This window comes from Watersipora subatra, chromosome 4 (genome assembly GCF_963576615.1).
Source record: "Watersipora subatra chromosome 4, tzWatSuba1.1, whole genome shotgun sequence".
Lineage (NCBI taxonomy): Eukaryota > Metazoa > Bryozoa > Gymnolaemata > Cheilostomatida > Watersiporidae > Watersipora > Watersipora subatra.
Genome location: NC_088711.1, coordinates 937,113 through 962,174, shown reverse-complemented (window position 1 = coordinate 962,174; position 25,062 = coordinate 937,113). Strand labels below are relative to the sequence as shown.

The following is a 25,062-nucleotide window of genomic DNA, read 5'->3' as shown; positions in this document are numbered from 1 at the left end:
CGTTTATACCGCAACAGTCTGGCGCATTAAACTACAGTAATTCTATTACAGCTCTAGCGAATCAATGTTGGCTACATCGTATCTACATGTATCGTTCAGCCGGACATATCGGCGGAGAATCTAGTTAGTTTGACACGCCAGAGCGTAATAATATAACATCAGTTTTCACCTTAAATGAGTATTATGCGTTTTGTTGTTTTTTGTAATATAAAATTACATACACAAAAATGCTACATTGTATTTTTTAAATAACAAAACAGTTTAATTAGCAATTTTGAATGATCAATTATTTTACATAAAACAGTCATATTTGTTTTTTCACGCGCAACTTCACAACCTATATTTTAACCGGAAACCTAAAAACACATCTGCGTAGTTTTTGTATTTGTTAACTCGATTTCGTTCTAACGAACTTCAGCTTGTAGCCTTGGGGCTGTTATCCAAAATGTATAGTGTCTAAAATAATACAGGTAACGCGATTCAATGGGAGAATGTGTTTCATAGCACCGTTTAGGCTAAACGAGACTAGATTTACAGACAAGAAAGTATTTCCATATCATGCAAAATATTAGCTCGGCCTTGAGCTTGTTTTATTCTAGATTTTATTGTTCCAACTTGTAATTTGTCATAGATAAATGCTTTAGTTTATTTATCTTGGTAATTGCCCCTTTCTCAAATGATTAAGGAGTACCGCATGATGCAGGTCTCCGTTTAGCTTGTTGCAGGCTTTACATCAGATTTGGTGGCCGCGTATATTAAAGAAATCAGTCCCGGTTCGTTTTGTCTCCGAAATATTTGTTTTCTTAATAGCTAGCGATTGATAGCCTCACGTTCGCGCTTGCATCTCAACTTGTATTACGTTGATGTTAGTGCCATTGCTTACCGTTAATCTAGTCATTCATCTATTATTTCAATATGCACCACAATGGCGAGATAATTTAATTATATTGTATGAATTCCGTACATACAATCTCGCAACCCCGCTAGTAATCGATGACCATCATTCAGAATAGCTTATTGTTGTTGATAGAACTAAACCTAAAAAACAAGGTGTTCCGTCAGACCTACTCTTGTTGATTCACAGGCTTTAGGAAAATGGCACAACAATATGGAGAATTTGTTTGGTTTAGTAGTAAAATAGCACTGTGTACCTTAACGTTTGCGCAGACATTGTTTAATCCTCACTTTATTTTCTATAAACATACTATAAAAGGTAAAAAACACCAACTCAAATTTATGTTGTTACATTGGTACTTTTTGTTGTTAGAAGCATTAAGTTTAGCATTGCTTGTTGATTTTGTTATGATTATACTCATAGTTATTTCAAGTTTTAGACAAGCATAAAATATAAATTTCACGTGTTTGTGAATCTAGATTCTCTCTCTAAGAAGCTTTGCTGTGCTTAGAAATATGTTAAGTATTCGCATTTAATAATATAAATATTGTTAAATGCGATGTGATGCATAAGCAATACTAGTTTTTGAAGTGTAGATGTAATTTCAAGATACCAAATAAGCTTTTAAAAACCATATCCAAAGCAACTTGCCTGACAAAAGCTTAGCCCAACAATTTATTGTAAAACTCCAATATTGTTTAAGTAGTATTCCTTAGCTTTTGGTAGGGTATCGAGTCAGGAAAGCACCATAAAAAACTGGTTCAGTGATATTTCACCAAATATTTATTTAGTGAAAACTACCCTACAGGATGAAAGTATTCGTATTCGCTAAGTTAAGTTTCGCGCAACTTGCCTCTATCATGCATATTCGCGGACTAATTTATTCGCGGAGGAACACAATCACTCTCTATTAAGAGTTAACTCTAATGTAGCTAGCAATAGAGTTAACCCTTCACCTGCGTACACCCCGTGTTTAGGTTTCTATTTAGCTGACAACTACGAGTTGATTATGCTAAGCTATAAATTTTTGGCTTCACCCAGAGGTTTTCATGAATGTGCATCAATTTGGAAGCCTTTGATGAACCCACAACCTGTAGTAAGTTATGAGTTTTTTCGACGTAAAGCGCTGCAGGAGATTTTTTGCGATGATGATGCCGTGCCAAATTCTGAATAACTTGTGACAACCTTGAATAATTTTGTATAAAGAAGTGTGATGCGTTGGCAATGGGGTTAACTCGAATTCCGGGCGATGATTTAAAGAAAATTTGGAACTCGGCTACGTTTACTACTTCTGCCTAGCGACTAGTTTTTAATTTGAGGCAGTAGTTATTCTCCCTTATGTTTAAAAATAGAACTAATTATTCGCGGAATTTAATAATTCGCGGGATCGGCTGTTCGCGAAATTGCGAATTATTAAATCCATCGAATATTTTCATCCGGTAGGGTATACTTTTTTGAGATTATCTTTGAAAGTTGAGGTTTTCTGTAAGCAGATGTGAGCGCGAGATGTGAAACCGAGTTGGTCGAGAACCGAAGCGTTCGAAGACCAAGGTTCCACTGTACTTCAGATGGCAGCACAATTCACCATTGCAATAGCAACTTTGAAAAATGGAGTTTACTGATCAGTTTAATCATCCTGAAATAAATTCCTAATTAGTTAATGGTTATGCAATCTAGCTAGAGTTTTGTTTAATCAAGAAGTCGTGAAATATAAACTGGTTGTTTATTGGGTTGTGGTGATTGTAAACACATGAACCTTATCAAAGAAATGGTTAAGTATATTGGATAACCTTTGTGAACAAGACTGTTTTTCTAACAATGTATTATTTTTAAGGAAATACATATTTTTTATAATCAAGTAAAACTATTTACAAAATATGTAATGGTTTAGTGTGTCGTATAAATCATTTTATTGAAACATTGCGAACACTCTAGCGACCAAACGAGGCAGATCAACCAGTCTTTGGTTTTGCTACTAGTTGACCCAATCACACGTGCGGTATGAGTATATATTTGTTGTACATTGGAGGCTTGGCCGCAAGTCATATTAATTTGTCATTTGTAACTCACAATTAAGAGTCTTGTCTCGCATAGATGTTTCTAAAGTAGTCTTATGCGGTCATTTTTTGGTTGAGGTTGTGGTTTTACTATACTAATTTTGAATTTTATTTTCATTAAAGCTGTAGTGATAACATGCATTTGACTTGCTGACCTCCCACAGCACAATTACAACAAAATGCGTTAACTACAAAAATGTTAACACACGATCAACTTGGTTTGCAAGCCTGCCATGCTCTAGCAAAATAATGCAACAATAATTCCATGGATCAAATTGCCTGGAACCAGCAATGTTTGATTCAGATACACACAGAGACATGCATATTGCTAAAAATATTTGTTGCAAAAGTGTAAAGGAGTCATGCTGTGCATAGACTGTTTGATTCGGTAACCTCAGCGTTGATGAAACATTCATATTGGTCAGATAAATGTCCAGTTTTAATGCAATGCTTCAACAGATTCATGAACAGTAAATCAGCCAAATTAACTTTTATATATATATATATATATAGATAAAAAACTGCATCCAAGTGATATGATTGGCAAATTTGTTTTTGCTTTCTAAGCAAATTATTCAATGGGGGTTACCACAAAAGTGCTTTTCATCTTAAATAACTGCAGCTTAACTGAACCAAAATTCCAGCCTAAACCAAAGCCGACAATTTATAACAGGGTATGGAGCTCAGATAGTTTTCAATTTTCTTGTCGCCAGACTCCTTGGTCACCACTTACAGTTATGAGCAAGCTTTCCCATCTCTCAAATTCACTGCTTCATTTTTTTCTGGTAGACTGACAGTCCCGTATGCCATTGAAGGCTGGCAGATGCAATAAGTGTGTCCAAAATTGTTTGATAGTGTGGCATAGTGGTTTGCTCACCTGTCTACAAAACTCGTGTTTCAAGGTTTAATTCCAGTGCAAAGCAGATTCTTGTTTTTATAATTTCAATGCTATAACTGGACATACAAAAACAAACTAACAATCACTCGAATTTATATATAGACTAGCCGAATGGTTGCATAGGTAATAGAATAATTATTTAAAGAATTTGAGTAACTTATCTGGAAAGCTAGATCTTCACTAAAATCTTCACTAGAACACGCGTGAAGGTCAACAGCATTAGTTATTAACTCCAAGAAAGCGTTTGAAGCCCGAGTGTCTCAATCAATGTAATGATTATTTGCCGAAATAATATTCATGGTATTCTGTCTAGCTGAATGGTTCTGTTCACCGCCTCTCAATCTGGAGGTCCCAAGCTCAAATCCAGTGCTGTGGGGATTTTTGATTGCTAGATTTTAATTCCTATAATTGGACACAAGGTTTAACCAAAAGACAAACACTGCAATTTATACATACAGTCAAACATGAATAACTCGAACTTCACGAGACCGAGCGAAAGTGTTTGAATTATCAGAGCGTTCAAATTATCAGAGCACTGTCACAAGTCCATGTATTTACTTATTTATTAGTAGATACATGTACATATACAAACTATAATATAAATCAAAAGCACAAATGGCTTATTTCAAATTAAATGCTTCTAATGTAAAGTTTAAAACGTTTTTATCAAAAAGTGTAGAGATTTTTCTATCACTTGAGATTGGTTAGTTGTTTGAGGTGATGTTATTGCCAGGACGTTTTATTAGATTGACATTGGCAAAATGTCGCAGAGCCACATTTTCTTCTTTTTAGGCTCTGCCCATTTTTGCTCTTACGCAAAAATGGGCAGAGCCTAAAAAGAAGAAAATATATATAAGCTATATGAGCACACTCTGTATATGTTTGAATGTGGTTCATTGCCTGTCATACATGTATGCTTATGTATATTTTAAACATGAATCAGTACTTAGAAATATAAAAATGTGCAAGATCTGAGATGGAATCTTGATTGTTGTTGAAATGCTCAAAAGAAAAGACATCTTTTTCTTTTGAGCGTTTTACCCACGATCAGTTTTGCCGATTTTTCTTGAAGTTTATGCAAAGATTACCTCACTTTACCTGGCTTCCAAAGGGCAATCGCTAAGCGGATGTTTGGTATAAATCAAATTTCACCAAACCTTTAGAAAAGTCGTTGACAAAAATATTTTGCCGATGGTGGTAATAACGACGCTTATAAATTACGAAAAGTTGAAGTTTACCTCAATGGCTTGGAATAAAGTGATTTTCTAAAGCGATAACAACCGTTTCGGTAGCTATTGGGCAAAAAACAGTTCGAGTTAACAGTGTTGAGTTCGAGTTATCTATAGCAATTTATCATTGCGTGGGAACGGACCAAAGAAACCGTTCGAGTTAACCATGTGTTCGAGCTATCCGCGGGCGAGTTATCCATGTTTGACTGTATATATATATATATATATATATATATATATATAGATAAATAGATACATACTTTTTCCAACCACCACTTTTGCCGAAGTTGCACGAGTTGCTGAACTGCCAAGATTCTGTGATTCTCTGTTACTTTTTAATTGGTTATTAAAGTTCTTCATTAAAACTTTATACCTAAACGACCCGAGTTATCTAAGAATGCAATAGGTAGCTTCATAATTTTTCACAATTTCAAGTTATTGGCGTAGAAGTAGTTCGTATAAAACGTTTTGAAAACTTAAAACACTATCAACTTACATACAATATTTTAAATTTTATCCAGTAACAAGTAGTCTTCTGTCACTTGATGAAAACATGCATGTTTACAATCTACATGTACTCTGAAACATCTACTCTGTCAACATGTTAGCTAGTGATGTGTGCTTGCTCTGTGTGATATTGTATGCAAAATGCTAGTCTAAGTTTCTAAATGCTTACCTTTCCTAGAAAAGAATTATGTGTTATGCAATATAGTTTAGATCAGGGATCGCCAAATGATTTTGGCCATGATCCACTATAGCCCAATCTGAAAAATTAAAGATCCACAACAAGCTGAAGATATGCCTTTCTCCTTTTACCAAACAAAAGCATGCAATTATTTGTGTATATCTTAAAACAAGGCGTCAAATACAATTTAAAAAATTTTTATTATACATAATTTGATTAAAAATCAGTGAATGAATGTCCTGGAATAAATATGTCTGATATCAGTGAGAAAAATGATGTGTTAGCTTTGACTTCACAATACCATCAAAACGTGGTTTCTTGCTACTTACATCAACTCTTACAAGTTCTTGAAGATGAGGATTTGTAAATCGTGTTCTATGATCGTTTTTCACAAAATCCATTGCTAAAAACAATGATCCACATAGGTTAGTTTCGGCGAAGCGAGTAAGTAGCCTTCTAGCTACACTAGTAGTTATTTGGTCCTTTTCCAAGCTTACAGGTGGTGACCAAATAAATGACCAGAAACATTTACAAAAAACATTTTTTAACTAAATTTTTAATATAATGCTTCAAGAAATTTTGTCGACATCCAACTTGACAGATCCACTAATAAGGCTAGAAAGATCCGGTTCTAGATCCGCTATTTGGCTATAGCTGGTTTAGATTATTGGGGATGTTTAGGCTTTGAGAGTTAGTAAATCATATAGTCTGGCTGCTATAGAGTTTTGAATTGTAAACAAGCTGTGTTCATCCATGTCTTCTTGTCACACTTCGTAAAACTAAGTTTGATAGAAACCATCTTGTGTTAGGAATCTATTACCCTCTTGTGTTTGGAATCACCATTAGAATCTACAGAAATTTTGCTATCAGTTGGAATGATCAACTCAAAACATTTAATTTTCAACTTTAGGGACTTATATCCAAGGTAAAACATGGTTTTCGTTTTTTGGCTAGTTACTGCGCAGCAGGGTTCCATTCCTGGCAATCTCTTCAATAGATTGTGCTTTATTTTAGATCTGTCGAGATAACTAACCCTAAGGCAACGTAAAGAAGCACATTCTATCGAATGTATTGAAGCAAGGATGAGTGAGTATTTGTTCTGTTATCTCTAATCACGCCAACTCTAAATCTTGATCTGCAAAAACTTGTCTCCGTGATTACCATAAATGTTTTTAGCTATAATGCTTAAAAATAATGTTGCAGCTTCATAAAATATTTTCCAATTTCTTAACATATGGATCTACAGTGGATCAAATTATTTCACATATGTTGTAGTGGATAGCGTACAAATGATCTGTTCAATAATTCTTTGTCTATCACAAGAATTTGTCTAAAATATATGTTGAAGTTAGGAATTGTTATTTGGCATGCATAGCAAAAAAGTCTGGGAGGTATTCAGTATGCGAAAACATCAGAACTTTTTTGTTCCAACTCTGATTTCAGAGTTCAAAAACTGGCAGTTGGACACGATTGCATTACCATTTGAAACAATTTGGCCAACTTGTTAGTCTAAAATAAAATTTTAATATTTCACCAAAGAAGTACCTTATTAATAAAACAATGATCTCTTCAAATGGTAAACATTTACTAGTTATCAAGTTACAACATTTAACTATTTACAAGACTAGTTATCCGAATATGTAAGATTTGAGTCATTTGGGGCCTGTGCATAAGTAGTTGATATAAAAACTGACCAAGTAACCACTGAACCATGGGAATATTTTTTTTACAACTTTACTCTTTCTTGAAAAGGATCAAGTTGCCTTAGCTCTACACAAAATTGGAGTCGCCTACTCAGTTTTATTTAAAATTATTATCGTAAAACATGGACATTAACATCGAATGTTGTACCTAGTGGTAAGGATTATTAAGATATTACTGGTCTATTAGATGAGGCATGGAAAATGACTGGGGGACTGAGATGAGACTTTCACCCTAATTTAATATTGAACTTGAACTGTTAATGGAAAAAGGAGTGTTTAAATTATTCTAAAGTTTAAGCTAGTGAAATCTGAATCACTATAAATGAAATATCATATCATTAGTGTAATGAGATGATTAAATTGTACGTCTGTTTCCTGTCATTAATATCTCATAGCACTTAAGTTCGTTTAGGAAAGCTTTAATTGAGTGTAACTGCTTGTTACCAGCTTGATGTTAGTACTTGAATATTCTACAACAACTACACTTACAGATAGTAGACTAGTTATTCACTTCTGGACACTTATTCAGCTGATAAGCCAGTGATAGTTTGGTACTTCAGCCTTGTTACTCATGCCTAAAAATCCAGATTACAAGTGGCAAAGAGGCTCACCTTGTAAGTCATCATAGGGGACTTTTAAAAATGAAATCTATTTGATGTGCTACAATACAAATTGCTTATAAAATAAACGTAAATCTATTAATTACATTATACTCTAGCTTTGTTGGCTGCACTTTCAAAATGGTTCTTCTTCAGATGTATGTTCGGAAGCTGATTTTTTTAATCTCTGACCTCACGTCAAACATTCGTTTGTACAAAAGAATGCATTAATAAATCCGGCATGGCACGCTAGCAAACCTTTCATGAAGCTGGCTTCCTGAAAGCCTGGCTTTCCTTTGCCTCTATGTCTATGTATGGCAGGAACTGCCATACATAAAGGCTTTTCTTTGCTTCATGTCTATGTATTGCAGGAACTGCCCATTCTCTTATTTGATCATGACAGTCCTCGCTGGGTAATTCGCTTCCCTGATTAGTTAGCTCATGTCTGTCTCATCTCCCTCCCTCATGCATCATATTTGCTTGATGAATGGGTTGTTGATGCAGTTGTCCTTGGCTACTTAGCAAGTGTAATAACCATGGAGTGCCACACATTTGATGGATGGTTTTCGCATAACCCAGTATGCTCTAATTGTAATCACATTCACGTACGCCTCTCTTAGTAGTCTCCTTGGGTATAATAAACGTTCATTCAGTCGAGTCGCTATCTCTTTATGTAGCTTCTAGTGTCCCTGCAGCGCACATTCTCCTTTCATGCACGAACAGCTAACAAGTTATTCCGGTAAGTCAACCTTGTTTATTTTGTTGCGAACTTCTTCCTATAACTCCAAGGGCTTGACATTCATTTGCCTTTCACTCTTCCTTGCTTCAGGGGCTCAGTTTGTTGTTTTAACTGTTCATGATGTTCTGAAAGGGAGGAGGCAATACAACCTTTTTCCTTTGTTTATAGTTACATCAGTGCTATGGGCCACTTTATTTTGATCCTTTGACTAATTTACCGTATGGTGATAGTGGCGACACTATAGACAACCTATTCATATGATCCATCTATTTACCATTGCATCATCATACGCTCTGTTAATCTTGCTAGTCGAATCTACCATTCAAAAACTTGTAATTGTGATGCGGTTTGTGTGAAGTACACATAAATTGTCCAATGTGCGTTACATGTAATTCTTCAACATTGACTTGAAAATATAAGGTCAAATTACTTCAAAAAACACCCAGGTTATTGACCAGTTCAGCTCATATGCTAATTATTGCTAGTCCAAGATAAATTCTTGAGTGGTCAGTTTAAATGCGGCACAGGCATGAAGCATGCAATTGCATTAACAAATCTTTCTTCTCCCTTACATGATTGGCTTTCCTTGATCGGAATTGCAAACACCTATTCTCGACATTGTGTATTTAAGAGACAGTTCTACGTATTGTCACCCCAGCAGCCATGTCTTTGATGAGTCAGAGAGCACCTGCTGATATCCTTCATTTGTTATCAGCTTTGAGTGGCCGCACTTGACATTCAAAGGTCTTTTGGCATTATTCACTCTATGGTGTAACAGTACATGGATTGGTTGCTAACGGTTTTCCAACAACTGTCAGTTTCGAAGCATTGCTTTAATATCTTGATATTGTTTTTTCACTTACCTTCATGGCTTACTAAGTCAAAATTTGCAATGAAGTATGATTGTAAGGTATCAAATTATGTTTTTAACATGTTATTAGTCGTTGACCGCTGCCTGACTTGCCAATACATTCTCTGCTCCATTAGTCAAACACGGCGTGTTTACGAGAGACGAAATACGCTAGTAAACAAGAGCCTGATATCAGCGCCAGGAGCGCTGTTTGGTACGCAACTATTTCAGCGTCTCCTCTTATCATCCCCGTCACCTGATACGAGGAAAGAGATACTGTTTTTCCCGAAGGAGCACAATGGATTTGGAGTCATAGGAGGGACTGCGCAATGTTGGATCAATGATTTCATCATAGAGCTCTTGTGTACTTAATAGGCCTGACCTTTCGAAGCACCCTAAGAACAATGAGCTGCACATGTATAAACTGGAGGAGTATTCAAGCAGAATGTTTACGCCTCGCTCGCTGTGATAGGCAGCCAGTCGCATGATTCGCGCGGGTGTGTTGTTTTGCCAGCCAATTACATTAGCTCAATGAATACCTTAATCGGCTCTTAATCTCACCCATAGCAGGTTTCACTTAGTTATACTCGTTGTTGATGTCGGTTCATTAAACTAGTGAGGTTCACATGTGAGGATATACGAGAACATTTTTGCCATGACAAGACATTACCTCTGCAGTCTAGGTTAGTATCCATTTATATCCTGCTGGACTCTTTATACTTGCCTTCCAGACACTACTCAAAACAACATTACGCTCTTTGACTGTAGGATCTATTATAGTTAGGATTAGTTTAGCGAGAGTAGTAAAGCTTAGAGCATTTACCTAATGGCTTTTAACTGGTAGATACATATCCGGTGACTAAACTAGTAGAAGATGGCCAGGTATGCAAAATGATCAAGGTAGCTCTAGTCGAGATGAGTGAAATGCTTCGGAGAGACTGTTTGATTGTTTTTAAAAAAACTAGTTTTGACAAAGTTTGTAGAGATTGTAGGTTTACTGCTATGTTCAAGTTGGTGCCATCTGTAATCCTATGGTACATACTTTTATCGAACAATGGTTATTATTGGTACCCATAAACATGTTGCTATACCTAGTATAATACAAAATTTATTGGTGTCTGAGTACCGGTGTTGTTCTCACCGAAAATAATGTTAAAGTGGTAGGATGATAAATTAAAGCCCAAAAAATCTGTTGGTTATGCTGCCATGTTCCTTGTGATTGGTTGTAGCATTTTACAGAATCTGTTTAGAAACCGTACAAACTTCAATGAGCTGTGATATTAACAGTCTCATAAGGTTTCCATTTTATAATTTTGAGGGTCTGGCGCTTTGTAGCATTTCTTGCCAAGTTTGAACCAGTGGGTGGGGGGGGGGTGATATTATAATGCACTACAATCAGAGGCAGTTCTGCTAACTTTCATTTACATAATTATTAGATAGCTCAAATTATTTTATGTAAATCTTTGCCAAACATGCATTTCACGACTTAGAAAATTCACAAAACAATCACGACAACACAAGTACCGATAAGGTCTTTTTAGAAGCAGTCATTTATTGAAAGTAGGTGTAGTCTATGCAGAAGTAACAAGGTGGCTGAAAGCTTTCACAGGAACAGTTATACAGAAAACTGGTTCAAAATCTTTTGGTCTCCACTAGCTTAGCGTATTATTGGCATTCGAAACCACATTATTCATTTTCTAATTATAATTTATGCATTTACAAACAATCTCCATATGTCAGTATTCGAAAACTGATTTTCAATAATACAAGAGGTAGTATTTACCCAACTCCACATCCGTGTCAAAAAAATGACAACAGGTTCTTTATTTGATGCATTTACGATGTCAGAATTGTCAGGTAGTTGTACTTTGTGCCCATATTCTTTAGTCTCGCCATTCTTATGGATGATGCAGAATATAGAGGCTAGGGTCCCTTCGGTGAAGTGAAACTTGCTTTGAGCTCTTACTTTGAGATGAATTACAGCTTATAGTATAATCATAGCAGTGTTTATCCACTTACAAACCAGATCTTTTAATCTCCGCAAGTACCAGCACGCTATAAAATCTCTATCCTTTACCATTAAGCTACTACCTAAATAGTTGCGGATGAGCAGTTTGTAACAAGATCTACAAATATTTCACAATATACAACATTTTTAGATTTGGCAATTGTTCAACAATTTAGGAGTTGCGCATCCTGTACACATACTTAGACGTTCAACCAGTTGTAAGTTGTAAAGCATGAAAACCAAGCGTTACACATGAAGGCAGTTATTTATCTAAACGCATTCTCACAAGTCTACTCTTTTACCCACAAACTGCTATTTTTGTTGTTGGTAATTTAATTACATACTGCATTTTATTTAGTGGAAACAGTGTGGAGTAGCAACTTACTAAAAAAGAACAATGCTTGCTTTCAGTTCAATTGCCTACTAAATGACAACCAGTTGTAGGATCAGGTATTTTGCTGTTGCACTCTCATGGAAAGTATAGCGCAGCTGTTGAATGCACCTCCTTGAACAGTGTGTGCTTGAGCAAGTTACAACTCTCAACTTGCATTGCATAGGCTCATTCGTGTCAGCTTTTCTGGCTGAGCTGTCTTTTCATGTGTCCATTTGTATTCTCTCTCTCAATCTGTCGCTAGTATCATGAGTTTCATATGAAATAATTACTAGTGACGCTTTCAAATACTGTGCAACTAATCAGTTTTTGTCACGGTGATAGTATGACACAAAACTCAATTCAAATAAAGTCAATTAGTCTTAGGAGGATAATACGTTGATCAATAGTTTGCTTAGTTTTTACATGCTGCACTTCAAAATCTGCTGTCTAATCGAGTAGGCCCTGATTTGGATCATGTTTATGTACTAGTTAGTAGAATGGATATTGCAGGTGATCCCGCTGACTACACTGATTCCAAAGTTGAGAATCGAAAAGATACCATGGACTATAGCCAGAGGGGAGACATATGTGCCACCCAGTCCATGCGTGACATAAAACCGCTGCTCCCACCCTACCCTGGACTCGGCACCTTGCCTAATGGATTTCCAGGCCTGAATGGCGTTGGTGGGCAGTTGCCTGAAACATCTGCTTCTGACGCAATGTTTCTGTCCTCTTTTGCTGCTGCTCAGAGAGGTAGGTAGGCCTTTTCATGAAACAATGCAACCTTGATAAAGTGTTCGTTCTACTTTCGAAATTTGTCTTCCACAAAGTTTATCCTAACCTCATAAGGCAGCTGGCATGTGCTTTTCATTTTTTATCTGGTTATTTCAGATCTGAGGTCTGTTTGCCCTTAGGTTTTTTGCATAAACACTTAAACGTACAGAAAAGGTCGCTACCTACTCAGACCCCTATCTAAGTTTGGCTAAAAGTGCCAGTGTAAATCATTCAAATATCTGTAGGCGGCATTCAAACGATTTCACTTCTGTTTGATTGTGTTGTTTAGCCACTATAGGAGGTTTCATACCAATTAAATCTCACTAACTATGTTAGCCTCTCCTCCAACTATCAACATTTTTTAAAACATTCATCCTCTGTTGACATAGAATATTGAATCATCTTGAATCACTTGGGGGCTTGCCACTGGCCCGCTAGGCTTTATAGTTGTTCATTCCGGAAGATCCTCAGCGAGCAGTTGCTATTTTAACTATCTGTGGTTTCAGAGTTGCCTCAGTGAAAAGCATCTCAGTCGTGAGCATGTCCTGTGACATCAAAATAAAGTTTGTTAGGCTTGACATCTCAGATCATGAGCAAAACAGTAAAAATGCAATACTATTTCTTCACCAGAACTACCACCTTTCTACAAATAGCTTATGCGCATTAGCTTCCAGGTCTGTTTGACCTTTCTTTGCTGCGCTAATCAATATTTCCTGTGCTGTGCCTGTACTGTGCACAGTCAGGTTTCACTCGCCAAGGCTCACTATAGGGCTATGGCTTATGATTGTTCAAGCCAACAACAAAAACACATGAGCTCAAATGAGATAAAAATATCTTTGTTAAAAGTGAGTGAGGCATGTTGACAGTGTAGACTGGTAACGTGTTTAATATTCGTCTAGTTTTGTGAAGATCCTGTACTATTATACATCGTCAACAGTTGATGGATGATGAGAGACACCTGATCCTCTATGCTATTGTTCCTTGTAGTAAGGCTCAAAGCGATTCTAGTAATGTTGTTGGCTTTCCACTTTTCCTTCCACAATCCATTCACTTGTACTTTCTGTTATTATCTCTTATTATATTGTTGCTGCCTAATTAATGTGTGGATGATGTTTAGAGTCATATGTCCAAGCTTGTCGGCGCACAAGGATTTGGCAGTTAGCATGTCTATTGCAGGAGGTATGTATGACTTCCATGGGTCAATGAGCCTAACACCACCTGCTAAGAGCCCTTCACCTCCTCCACGCGTATACAAGCCGTGCGTTGTGTGCAGTGACAAGTCATCGGGGTACCACTACGGTGTGAGCTCATGCGAAGGCTGTAAGGTGAGTCCGCATTCATTCTAGTGCCACTTTTATACGCATTCCTCTTAATCAATCTTTTGTTATGCACTGTTATGTTATTATGGATTATATAGAATAACCTGTCAGAGATTCAATAGTCTTTATTTTTGCCAAGTTGATGCTCATCCATGCATGCTTTTACGTGCTCCTACTTACGTAAGACGAGTTGTAAGACAATCCGTAGCCGTTTCTTACACCAATGTTCAATTAGAAGCATGGTGGCAATAGATTCACATCACAATAGATCACAATAGATTCACCGCATTGACATTTTATTACTGCCATCCTTTCACATTTCTACCTACGACAATCATTTGTGTAAATGACTTACCCAAATGCAGTCTTAATCCCATTTGACTCTTGCCTGAACTTTCTGCATTGTCTGAGCCATTATTATTAGCTCAGATTGTCAAGGTCACTCTGTGGAAACTCCACTTGACTTGGCTGTAACGAATAGGTCAAGCAACAGCTTTGCTACGAGGATAGGCTGACAAGGTTATTTTCATCAGTCATTGTAACAGCGGTCATTGTAACAGCACTGTGTTATTGTTAACTCTTCGCATTGATCTCTCTCAATTCTCTTACTGGTTCTTTCAGGGTTTCTTTAGACGCAGTGTGCAAAAAAACATATCATATACATGCCAGAAGGACTCAAATTGTGAGATCAGCAAGGTGACCCGTAACAGATGTCAGCACTGTCGTCTCAAAAAGTGCTTTGAGAAAGGAATGTCAAAGGAAGGTAATGAGTGAAGCTTTCTGCACTATATGACTCATTCCTCATTCTTTCATCCTCCTTTTCTTCTTCTCCATCTCCTTGCCTTCGTCTAACCTCTCTAACCTCAGCGTTGTCTCTCCCCTTGAAAATAGCTATGCTATGAGCGCTACACATTTCATTGATGCCTGTAGCCAGGCCTTCAGTCGTGCTAAGGGTTCCGCCTGGCTAATAGAACTTTTTAACTGTTCGTTTGAATGGAATAATTTAAGCTCTTTGTTTATGAAAAGAAAACAGGGATTACTCGCTATCATGTCAAGGTTTTTTTGACATTTAAATAGATAAAGCTTTTTGGTATTTATCAGCGAGATTGTGGTAGCAGCAACCTCTGCACAAGTGACCAAGAGAAAAAATCTACAGAGAATCTCTAAATGTTTATTCCTTCCTCTCTAAAAATGCCATCTCTCACGTCTCTTTCTAGTTGTATTGTGTCTGTTTGCCTCATCGGTATGTTCTGTATGTTTGTTTACAGGAGTATTTTGCAAAATGAACACCTTCACATTGCATACGAGAAAATCATTTGTGGTGCGCAATTGCTCATGATGCACTATGTATAGCGAAATTATCCTTGATGCACTATCTATGAGCAAAAAGTTCAAGGTGAACAGAGTTACCCTAAGCAGCCGGAAAAGTTGAAAAAGAAAATTTTGTGTTAGTTTTGAGGATACAAATAGGTGTAGCAAAAATTTGTTGATAGATTTTATATAAAAAAACAGCTATTGGAACTCCGCTTTCTTATTATTAGTTTTTTCAGACTAAGCAGCGGTAGTTCCTCGTTATAGACCCATGACACTGACCATGTGTTGGTAAACCAAGTAATTATGGTTGTCGTAACACCTCTATTTGAACGCCGCTTCTATTTGACCGACACTATAGGAGAAGAGTTGAAAAATAGAGCATCATGGCATTCAAATAGAGGTTTCACTGTACAGACAGCAGGTTGCGACCTTAAACTTGTTAGTATTGCACTTTTCTGCAACATTCTATTCTTTAGTTTATTCTTTTCAACATTCATCAACCCATGGAGTTATTACATTTTAGCTAACTATGACAATACCTAATCATCAACATTCATCAACCCATAGAGCTATCACATTTTAGCTAACTATGACAAGACCTAATCACTATTTCTAGCCTTCTTTTTATCTCCCATGACTTTAGTGTTGGCTGGTACATCTCGATATCATTTGTTTATAATATGTTGCTCGGAATATCTAATTTTATGCTACCATTTGTATTTTTAAAAATATTTCATAGATTACCTCTTTAGCTTGACTTTTATTAGTGAAGATTGACACTTACTCATTAGGGTAAGGTAAAGCATTGAAATCATTGTTTTCAATGTTCTGACACATCTCTGCAAATTCATCTATGATTGATTCACATCTCGATGTCAATACTGTTCAATATTGGATCACCCAGGCTGTTCTTACTAGCTAGTGGCAAAGTTGCTTTTTGTTTGTGTGCAGATGTTTTTCACTACCTTATTATTTATTATTTGCTGTTAAAACGTATTAAAGACGGTTGATGTTATAGTTATTTGCTCATCTGTGGCCTGGCTAACAAACATTAAATGCTTAATTGTTTGGTTACAGCCGTGAGAAATGACAGGAAGAAGAAGCCATCTGTAGCATCAGGTGGAGGCACGGGTGTTGCGAGTCAAATCAATGCAAACTCGAGGCCCTCCGAGGCAGTCAAAGCACTGACAGACAAGGATGAACAGCTGATAGAGTTGATTCTAGATGCTCATAGGCTGACTCTTCCAGGTGGTCCTTCTTCACAGCCTCTGAAGCTAGCCCCACCAGTCAAGGTAGACATAGCAGTCTCATGGTATTCTATCACGTACTTCTTCTTGACATAGATTACTTTTTTGTGTGCCCCTCTTCGTTGTATGGCCTGCTTGTCTTAAAACATTTCCTATCTCTTTCATATAGATGGAGAGTGGCTCTCTCCCAAGCCCAGCTACGGCTTCTCCTGTTCCAAGCACTTGCTCAAACATGACAGGAGAGTCCTCTGACAGTAGACCTAGCCCGGACACAACTACTCTCGACTCCCTCAGCTTACTTAGTCCTGAGACTCCAGGAGTGCCATGCTCTCCCTCTCATCGACCTGGATGGGACAATGTCGACGAGCTCAGCTCAGAGGGAATAGTCAAAGTTGTTGAGTTTGCCAAGAAAGTGCCACACTTTCTTGACCTGAGCGTATCAGACCAGATAACTTTGCTAAAGGCAGCCTGTTTGGAGGTGCTGGTGAGTGATTTCTTGTACTTCTGCTAGATTCATTCTTTCAGTCATGTTTTTGAACGCAGCTGCTTGTTGATCACAACATATGCATGATGAGTGGACCTGATGCATGCTCTTTGTAGATATTGAGGCTATCTATGAGATATCAGATAACGAGTAATACTCTCACATTCTCCAACGGCATCAGTGTGACACAGTCGGAGATGGAGAGGGGAGGCCTCGGACCCCTCGCTCATGCTATTTTCAAGTTCTCCTCAGACTTGCAGCGAATGAACCTAGATGAAAAGGAACTTTCTCTCCTCTCCGTAGTTTGCCTCCTCGCTAGTGGTGAGCTTCTCATTATCACGTGTCCTTCTCGTCCTTCCCTCATTGCTCTCCTCACTCTCACTCCTTAACCCATTGCATTGGCCAACTCATTTGATATACATGTATGCCGAATTATGTTGATGCACTATTTGCAAATGTGTTGCACATTGGTAAAGATTATCAAACGAGTTTCACACGCCAGAACTTTAAGAAGTGACAACTTTCTAATATTCTGATATGTGATAAAACTGAATTGGTTTTGCCTCTTGGTCTGCTTTGAAATTAATCGTGTCTTAGAATGTTTACGACTCCAACCTTGAAACTCCTTGCCTCATCAACCTTGACACTCCCTGCCTCATCAACCTTGACACTCTTTGCCTCATCAACCTTGACACTCCCTGCCTCATCAACCTTGACACTCCTTGCCTCATCAACCTTGACACTCCCTGCCTCATCAACCTTGACACTCTTTGCCTCATCAACCTTGACACTCCATGCCTCATCAACCTTGACACTCCCTGCCTCATCAACCTTGACACTCCCTGCCTCATCAACCTTGACACTCTTTGCCTCATCAACCTTGACACTCCCTGCCTCATCAACCTTGACACTCCTTGCCTCATCAACCTTGACACTCCCTGCCTCATCAACCTTGACACTCCTTGCCTCATCAACCTTGACACTCCTTGCCTCATCAACCTTGACACTCCCTGCCTCATCAACCTTGACACTCCCTGCCTCATCAACCTTGACACTCCCTGCCTCATCAACCTTGACACTCCCTGCCTCATCAACCTTGACACTCCCTGCCTCATCAACCTTGACACTTTCTGCCTCATCAAGCTTATCGCCTTCAAGAACCATTCCTTTACTGTTTCCCACTTGGACACAGTTACGTTAGGCTCTGGCAGCTTCTGCCATTTGCAGTGAAACTTTCTGAGAATTCTGCTCAGCAATTAGGCAAGCAATTCACTTCGTTACACTGATGATAGGCAACAAATGATATGTTGACCCTCGTCCTTTTGCAACAGAATTCATCATCAAACAGCCCGTGTTGGTTGTAGTAAATCGATTGTAATTAGAAATTACATGTTAATTTTGCGAGCGTTTTGAGCAAAAATGCGCAGTGGCCATGCAGTAGCATGAACAAATGAAAACTGCATAGTCCTAGAATTACAATTGACATCTGTCAGCGATCAATTGGCTGCGATTAATCACCTCAATAGAAATTAATCACAAATGAATTGTTAGAGATTATCATTGGTACAGTCAGTACATGAGGCTCGCTGTTTGCAATGTGTTTGTTTTTCAGACAATTTGAAACTTGACAATTGCCTGTTGTAAACACATCCATAGCTGCTGTTATTGTCACGTTTTAGACCGGTCTGGCCTGGAACGGAGTAGTGAGGTAGAAAAAGTGCAGGAACCATACTTGGCAGCACTTCAGCACTACATACGGCAAAACCGGCCTAATAGACCTCACATATTTGCTAAGCTTCTCATCAAACTTACGGACTTGCGAAGCATCAGTATCAAAGGTAGGGCGGAGCATCGGTATTAAAGGTAGGGCGGAGCATCGGTATCAAAAGTAGGGTGGAGCATCAGGATCAAAGGTAGGGCGGAGCATCGGTATTAAAGGTAGGGCGAAGCGTCGGTATCAAAGGTAGGGCGGAGCATCGGTATTAAAGGTAGTGCGGAGCATCGGTATTAAAGGTAGTGCGGAGCATCGGTATTAAAGGTAGTGCGGAGCATCTGTATCAAAGATAATATACATGATATTGTGTGTTCCATATTATCAATAATGGAATGCAATAATGCTCTTGCTACCTGTTGACAGGTGCCGACAAGGTACTACATTTGGGTCAGGAGTCGGGTGACAATATTCCTCCTCTTGTTGTGGAAATGTTTGACCGGCAGGAGAATGTTTGTATAGTGTAGGTGAGCGTCTGTGAACATATCACTTCTATATTATGCCTTACAATCGATACACTGACACGCATTTCTTATTTTCTCCTGTCCCTTTTTTCACTTTATATAAGGTCTATTTCTCAGGCAAATAAATGTGATTTTTCAATAAATGACAAAATTTTACTATGTATATGTGCCATAATGTTGAATTAGCCTGATACACCGACAAGGTTGTGAGAAGTTTTTGGTGCTGGCAGCAAATTCTTGTGCTGTCTCTTTTTTCTTATGGAATATACATGTAGAGTATTATTACACACCAGAGCGTGCCATAAATTTTCTCTCTTATTTTATTATATTATTTACATGCTACTGAATGTCAATATGTGTTAGTATTTCTATCATGAATTATAAATTCTGTTTTATACTATTTATATAACATGGCAATGTACGTACATACATTTGTTGTTCGTTCTGTTCTATAAATTGCTAGGTTCTATAACAATTTTTTGCATAGTATTCCTCTGTTGGATTTGTATATGTCATTGAAATATATCAGCCTAATCACTCCTGTTCTTTTTCATCTACTAGCTGTTAGTCTTAGTGTGGTTGATTGATTTCCTGTGTCTAGCCTAGCAATATATTTCCATGCAGTAACACACGGTGTAAAATGGTCTTAGTTTGCTGCTCGCAAAACTTTTAACTACAAGAGTAAGTAAACATAAAACTACTAAAGTAAGTAAACATAAAACTACTAGAGTAAGTAAACATAAACACATTGCGATCTAAGTTAATATGTATATTTATAACTCACACCAGTTTCTTTCTTTGCTATCAAGCTAAATATCATTCACCATTTTTACCTCTGGAAATTCTATTCTAGTTCTTTTTATTGACCTTACAGTTGGAGTTATATGCTCAACATGGTCAAGTATGTATAAGTAGGATAGCACTAACAACTGTTCAAATGCAAATATGAAAGGTTTGGTGTAAGCCTACATTTGAGAATAATTTATCTTGTTCATTGCGTGACACCATGTACATTTTATGAACGTAACTTCAACCAAACGCATGTCCACATACATGTAAGGTGCTGTAGCAGGTAATGTTTCTGCAGCTTTTGGATTGTGTAACTCTGATAGATTTGTTCATGTCAAGTTGAGAATAACCTGGTAGTGCTTCGAAGTAGGTAGTGTTGCTGTTCACAAGCTACGCCTCCAGGAATTAAACTCATGGATGTAAAGCTAAGCGCATTGCCATGCAGCCAGCTTGCAAGAATCGTACTTATAATGATCTCTCACATCATCATGATCTGAGCGTCATAATCTCTCACACACTCATGATCGTCAAGCATGCTAGTAGTAACCAAACAATCATTCCACACCTTTGCCAGGTGGCTGCATGGCGTAGTGGTTAGCGCGCATGTCCATAAAACTGCTGTCTTTGAGTCCAATTCAAGTGAAATTTTTAGCATGTGTATTTTAATCTAGAACAGACATATAACAAGCATATAGAAAACAAACTGGACATATAACAGACAAACAAACTGGACATATAACAGACAATCACTTGGTAATAGTAATAACCAGGTAAATGCACCAGTAATAAAAAAATTCCACAAAAAATTTATTTTCATCAACATACACAACATTTACCATTCTAACTTTTAAATGAAGGCATTTGTTTATTTCTGTGTGTGCCAAGTTTAATCAAGTTTGTGCTATATACATATATATATATATATATATGTATATACATATATATATTTATATATATATATATACATATATATATGTATATATATATATATGTATATATATATGTATATATATACATATATATATGCATGTATATATATACATATATATATATATATGTATATATATACATATATATATATGTATATATACATATATATATATGTATATATATACATATATATACATATATATATGTATACATATATATATATACATATATATATATGTATATATATATATATACATATATATATACATATATATGTTTATATACATATATATATATATATATACTTATAGCATTTTATGGTAATCTGGGCCCATATTTTTTTAGAACACTGGTAGTCTCGTGCGCCATTAAAGATTGGCAGGTGTAATAAATATGTCCAAAATTATTCCATAGTATGGCAATGTGGCAGCGTATTTCAGTGGTTAATGTGCCTGTTTGCAAAACTGGTGTTTCTGAATTCCAGTGCGAAGCAGTTTTTTTATTTCTATAATTTTATTGCTATAACCAGACATGACAAACAAACTAACAAACATTTAAATGAATACATACCCTTTCCAGCCACCACTTTTACTTGCTTAACTGCTAAGAATCTGTGATTCTCTGTTACTTTTTAATTGGTTATTAAAGTTGTTCATTGAAACCCTGGACCTAAACAACATAAGTTATCTAAGAATGCAATAGGTGGCTTCATAATTTTAGACAAATCCAAGCTAATGGCATAGAAGTAGTATAAAACATTTTCGAAACTTAAAATTCTATCTGCTTCCAATCTTTAAATTTTATCCAGTAACAAGACTTGTTACTGGACAAACTGGACATATAATAAACAAAGTGAACATAATTATAACACACAATCACATATCCAGTAACAAGACTTGTTACTGGACAAACTGGACATATAATAAACAAAGTGGACATAATTATAACACACAATCACATATCCAGTAACAAGACTTGTTACTGGATGCGAAGAAGACTCACAGACAGAAGACTACTTAGCAGTCTTCTGTCATTTGACGAAAGCACACGTATTCTGTTAGCCTAATTCTAATTATAAGCTACTCTTGCTATTTTGAGTGCCATTTTATTTAAGCTCCAATCTCTTTGTTTATTTTCATCCCTGAAACAAAGGCTAAAAATGGAAGGAGGAAAAGTGACACGAATAAGACTACCTGATAAAGTTACAAGTTTATTATGGCAGTTCATTACTGAGAGGACCTGACAAAGAGCTTGCTCGCTCACCTCACGAGTCTAATATATGATACAAGATTACTATTTGTGAACCATGTGACAATGAAAAGGGTATTAGCAATTGCCAGAAGTGTATTTCTATGGATAATGGAAAGTTAATTAGCACATAGTTTTGCAGGCTGAATTTGAAAATACCTGTAGGGTGTTACTCTACATACAGCTTACATATAATAGGCCTCTTTCTCTTCATAGGCCACTTACCATTTCCTCATTGGTAAGCGTGTAAATATTGCACAGGCATTTTTATCGAAAGTAGATCAGAAGCTAGTCGCATTTCGGGAGGTTATGATGTTTCCCAACTATGTCTTGACACTTAATCATTTGCAAGAAATGAGTGATAACTAATTGAGGAATAGTGACAGATATATCAATGACCAGATGGTGCCAATTACATTTCTGATGGCAGCTAAAGAATCAGTAAACTTTCTTTAGAAGTTAGGAATTAGACTCGAGCCATGGAAGTTCCTACTGTGAATTTTCACCTCATACCCAGCTTACGGCAAAGCACATATGCTTTGCCGTAAGCTGGGTTCTCATTAATTCAGCTGAAAAACTCTACTCGCTATTGTGGTAGAATGTCAAATAGCCTTTGGCTTCTAAACTTTTAAACATTCATAATAAAATGTAAAAAGGTTCTGCTGTTTATGAGTCCATAGAGTCTAAGCAAAGTTGGGAAATTGACAAGCCAACATATTTAAGACTGATTAGTTTTGAGCTAATCTGCTTACATGTGACAGGAAGCACCTGCCAAGCACCCTATGAGCAAATTAAAAAATAATCTTTCATGTAACATTTAATAAGAATTGACAGATACATACCTCAATGTTGAGCCCACAGACTTAACAGTACTTCTTATCCAAAGTCCTGTTTGCTTACTAATTAGAAATGTCAAGAGTAGAAAACAACGAAGAATTAGTTCATCAGAGTTACTCCTAGTTGTTCATCAGAGTCACTCCTAGTTGTTCATCAGAGTCACTCCTAGTTGTTCATCAGAGTTACTCCTAGTTGTTCATCAGAGTTACTCCTAGTTGTTCATCAGAGTTACTCCTAGTTGTTCATCAGAGTTACTCCTAGTTGTTCATCAGAATTACTCCTAGTTGTTCATCAGAGTTACTCCTAGTTGTTCATCAGAGTTACTCCTAGCTGTTCATCAGAGTTACTCCTAGTTGTTCATCAGAGTCACTCTTAGTTGTTCATCAGAGTCACTCCTAGTAGTTCATCAGAGTTACTCCTAGTTGTTCATCAGAGTTACTCCTAGCTGTTCATCAGAGTCACTCCTAGTTGTTCATCAGAGTTACTCCTAGCTGTTCATCAGAGTTACTCCTAGTTGTTCATCAGAGTTACTCCTAGTTGTTCATCAGAGTCACTCCTAGTAGTTCATCAGAGTTACTCCTAGTTGTTCATCTGAGTCACTCCTAGTAGTTCATCGGAGTCAGTTGTTCTAGAATATAAGAGAAATAATAAGGTACTTCTACCCGCAACTACCACTCTAAATTCTCGAAACCATGGCCATTCCTATTACCAAAGACAATTTGACTTTTTACAATGAACTTAAGATCTTTGGCTTATATACTTCTGTTTTGTAAGTTCTTTCTTTGCTCATTGTGAGGTGAATATAACTCCTGAAAATGTTTTTGGAGCTGAGAAATCATCTTACTAAAATTTGAAATATCTTGAAAATAGAGGAAGTGGCTGGGTATGTGTTTGAGCTGGCAGGCAGTAACCTGATATTAATAAAAGCTCTGCATAATGTAGTTATGTCTCTTACTAGTTGATGCTTACGCAGAGCTGGCTCCTAGGCATCAACATTTGTCCCATCTTCAAAATGCGTAGCAGTCACACTGTGGCAATGAAACTGGGTATACATTTTAAAGACCACTTTGTTGTAGAAATGTGGCCCAAGTCTATATACAAATGCATACCAAAAGATAGTGTAAATTCTACAAAGCTGTGTCCAAATAATTTTAAATTTTAAATTAAATCATTTACAAACAGACAAACAGATTAAAATCAAATTGCCTGTTTGTGTCAAGTGATACCTAACATATCAAATCATTCAATTAACAAAGTGTTACAATGTCAACTGGTTAACTTCAGATATACAAATTTTTAATCGTTACTCTTTGCCATTTTGTCTTTTATTTTTCTCAGAAAAGAGGATGCAGAAAAGAAATATCATTGACATAGCATGGTAACTGACGTTAGGCATTTTAATACCAGCATCATATTACTCGAACTGCCTTCAATAGGAAATTAACAAGGACTAAATTGCTTGAAATAATATATACTTTCATTTTATAACCAACAACTTATCATTCCAAAGATTGCATAGACAAGTACTCATTAACAATTTGATTTGTTTATCAAATCAAACCGTAAATCAATTTAGTGTTTTCAAAATAAATCCAAAATCATGTTTGTATTTGTCCAAATCAAATCAATGAATCAATGAATCTACTGCAGCTAACATGACCCAAGTCTAAGAATTCTACTGCAGCTAGCATGCGTCAAGTCTAACAATTCTACTACAGGTAATATGCCTCAAGTCTAAGAATTATACTACAGCTAACATGCCCTAAGTCTAACAATTCTACTGCAGCTAACATGCCTCAAGTCTAAGGATTCTTTTACAGGTAACATGCCTCAAGTCTAACAATTCTGC

General features: G+C 36.8%; 1 protein-coding gene across 2 annotated transcripts; it reads left to right on the top strand.

Moving 5' to 3' along the window:
* Positions 1 to 387: 387 nt before the first annotated feature.
* LOC137392857 (retinoic acid receptor alpha-A-like) lies at positions 388 to 19,954 on the top strand. 2 transcript variants are annotated; one of them, XM_068079195.1, is made up of 10 exons: positions 388 to 470; positions 6,779 to 6,850; positions 12,547 to 12,789; positions 13,987 to 14,135; positions 14,751 to 14,892; positions 16,521 to 16,735; positions 16,860 to 17,174; positions 17,291 to 17,495; positions 18,854 to 19,012; positions 19,312 to 19,954. In XM_068079195.1, the coding sequence occupies exons 2-10, from the start codon at positions 6,847 to 6,849 to the stop codon at positions 19,410 to 19,412; spliced, it is 1,533 nt and encodes a 510-aa protein (XP_067935296.1). In that variant the 5' UTR covers positions 388 to 470; positions 6,779 to 6,846; the 3' UTR covers positions 19,413 to 19,954. The 2 variants fall into 2 exon arrangements, with proteins under 2 accessions (XP_067935296.1, XP_067935294.1); XM_068079193.1 differs by lacking the exons at positions 388 to 470; positions 6,779 to 6,850 and adding an exon at positions 10,170 to 10,338.
* The last annotated feature ends 5,108 nt before the right edge of the window (positions 19,955 to 25,062 follow it).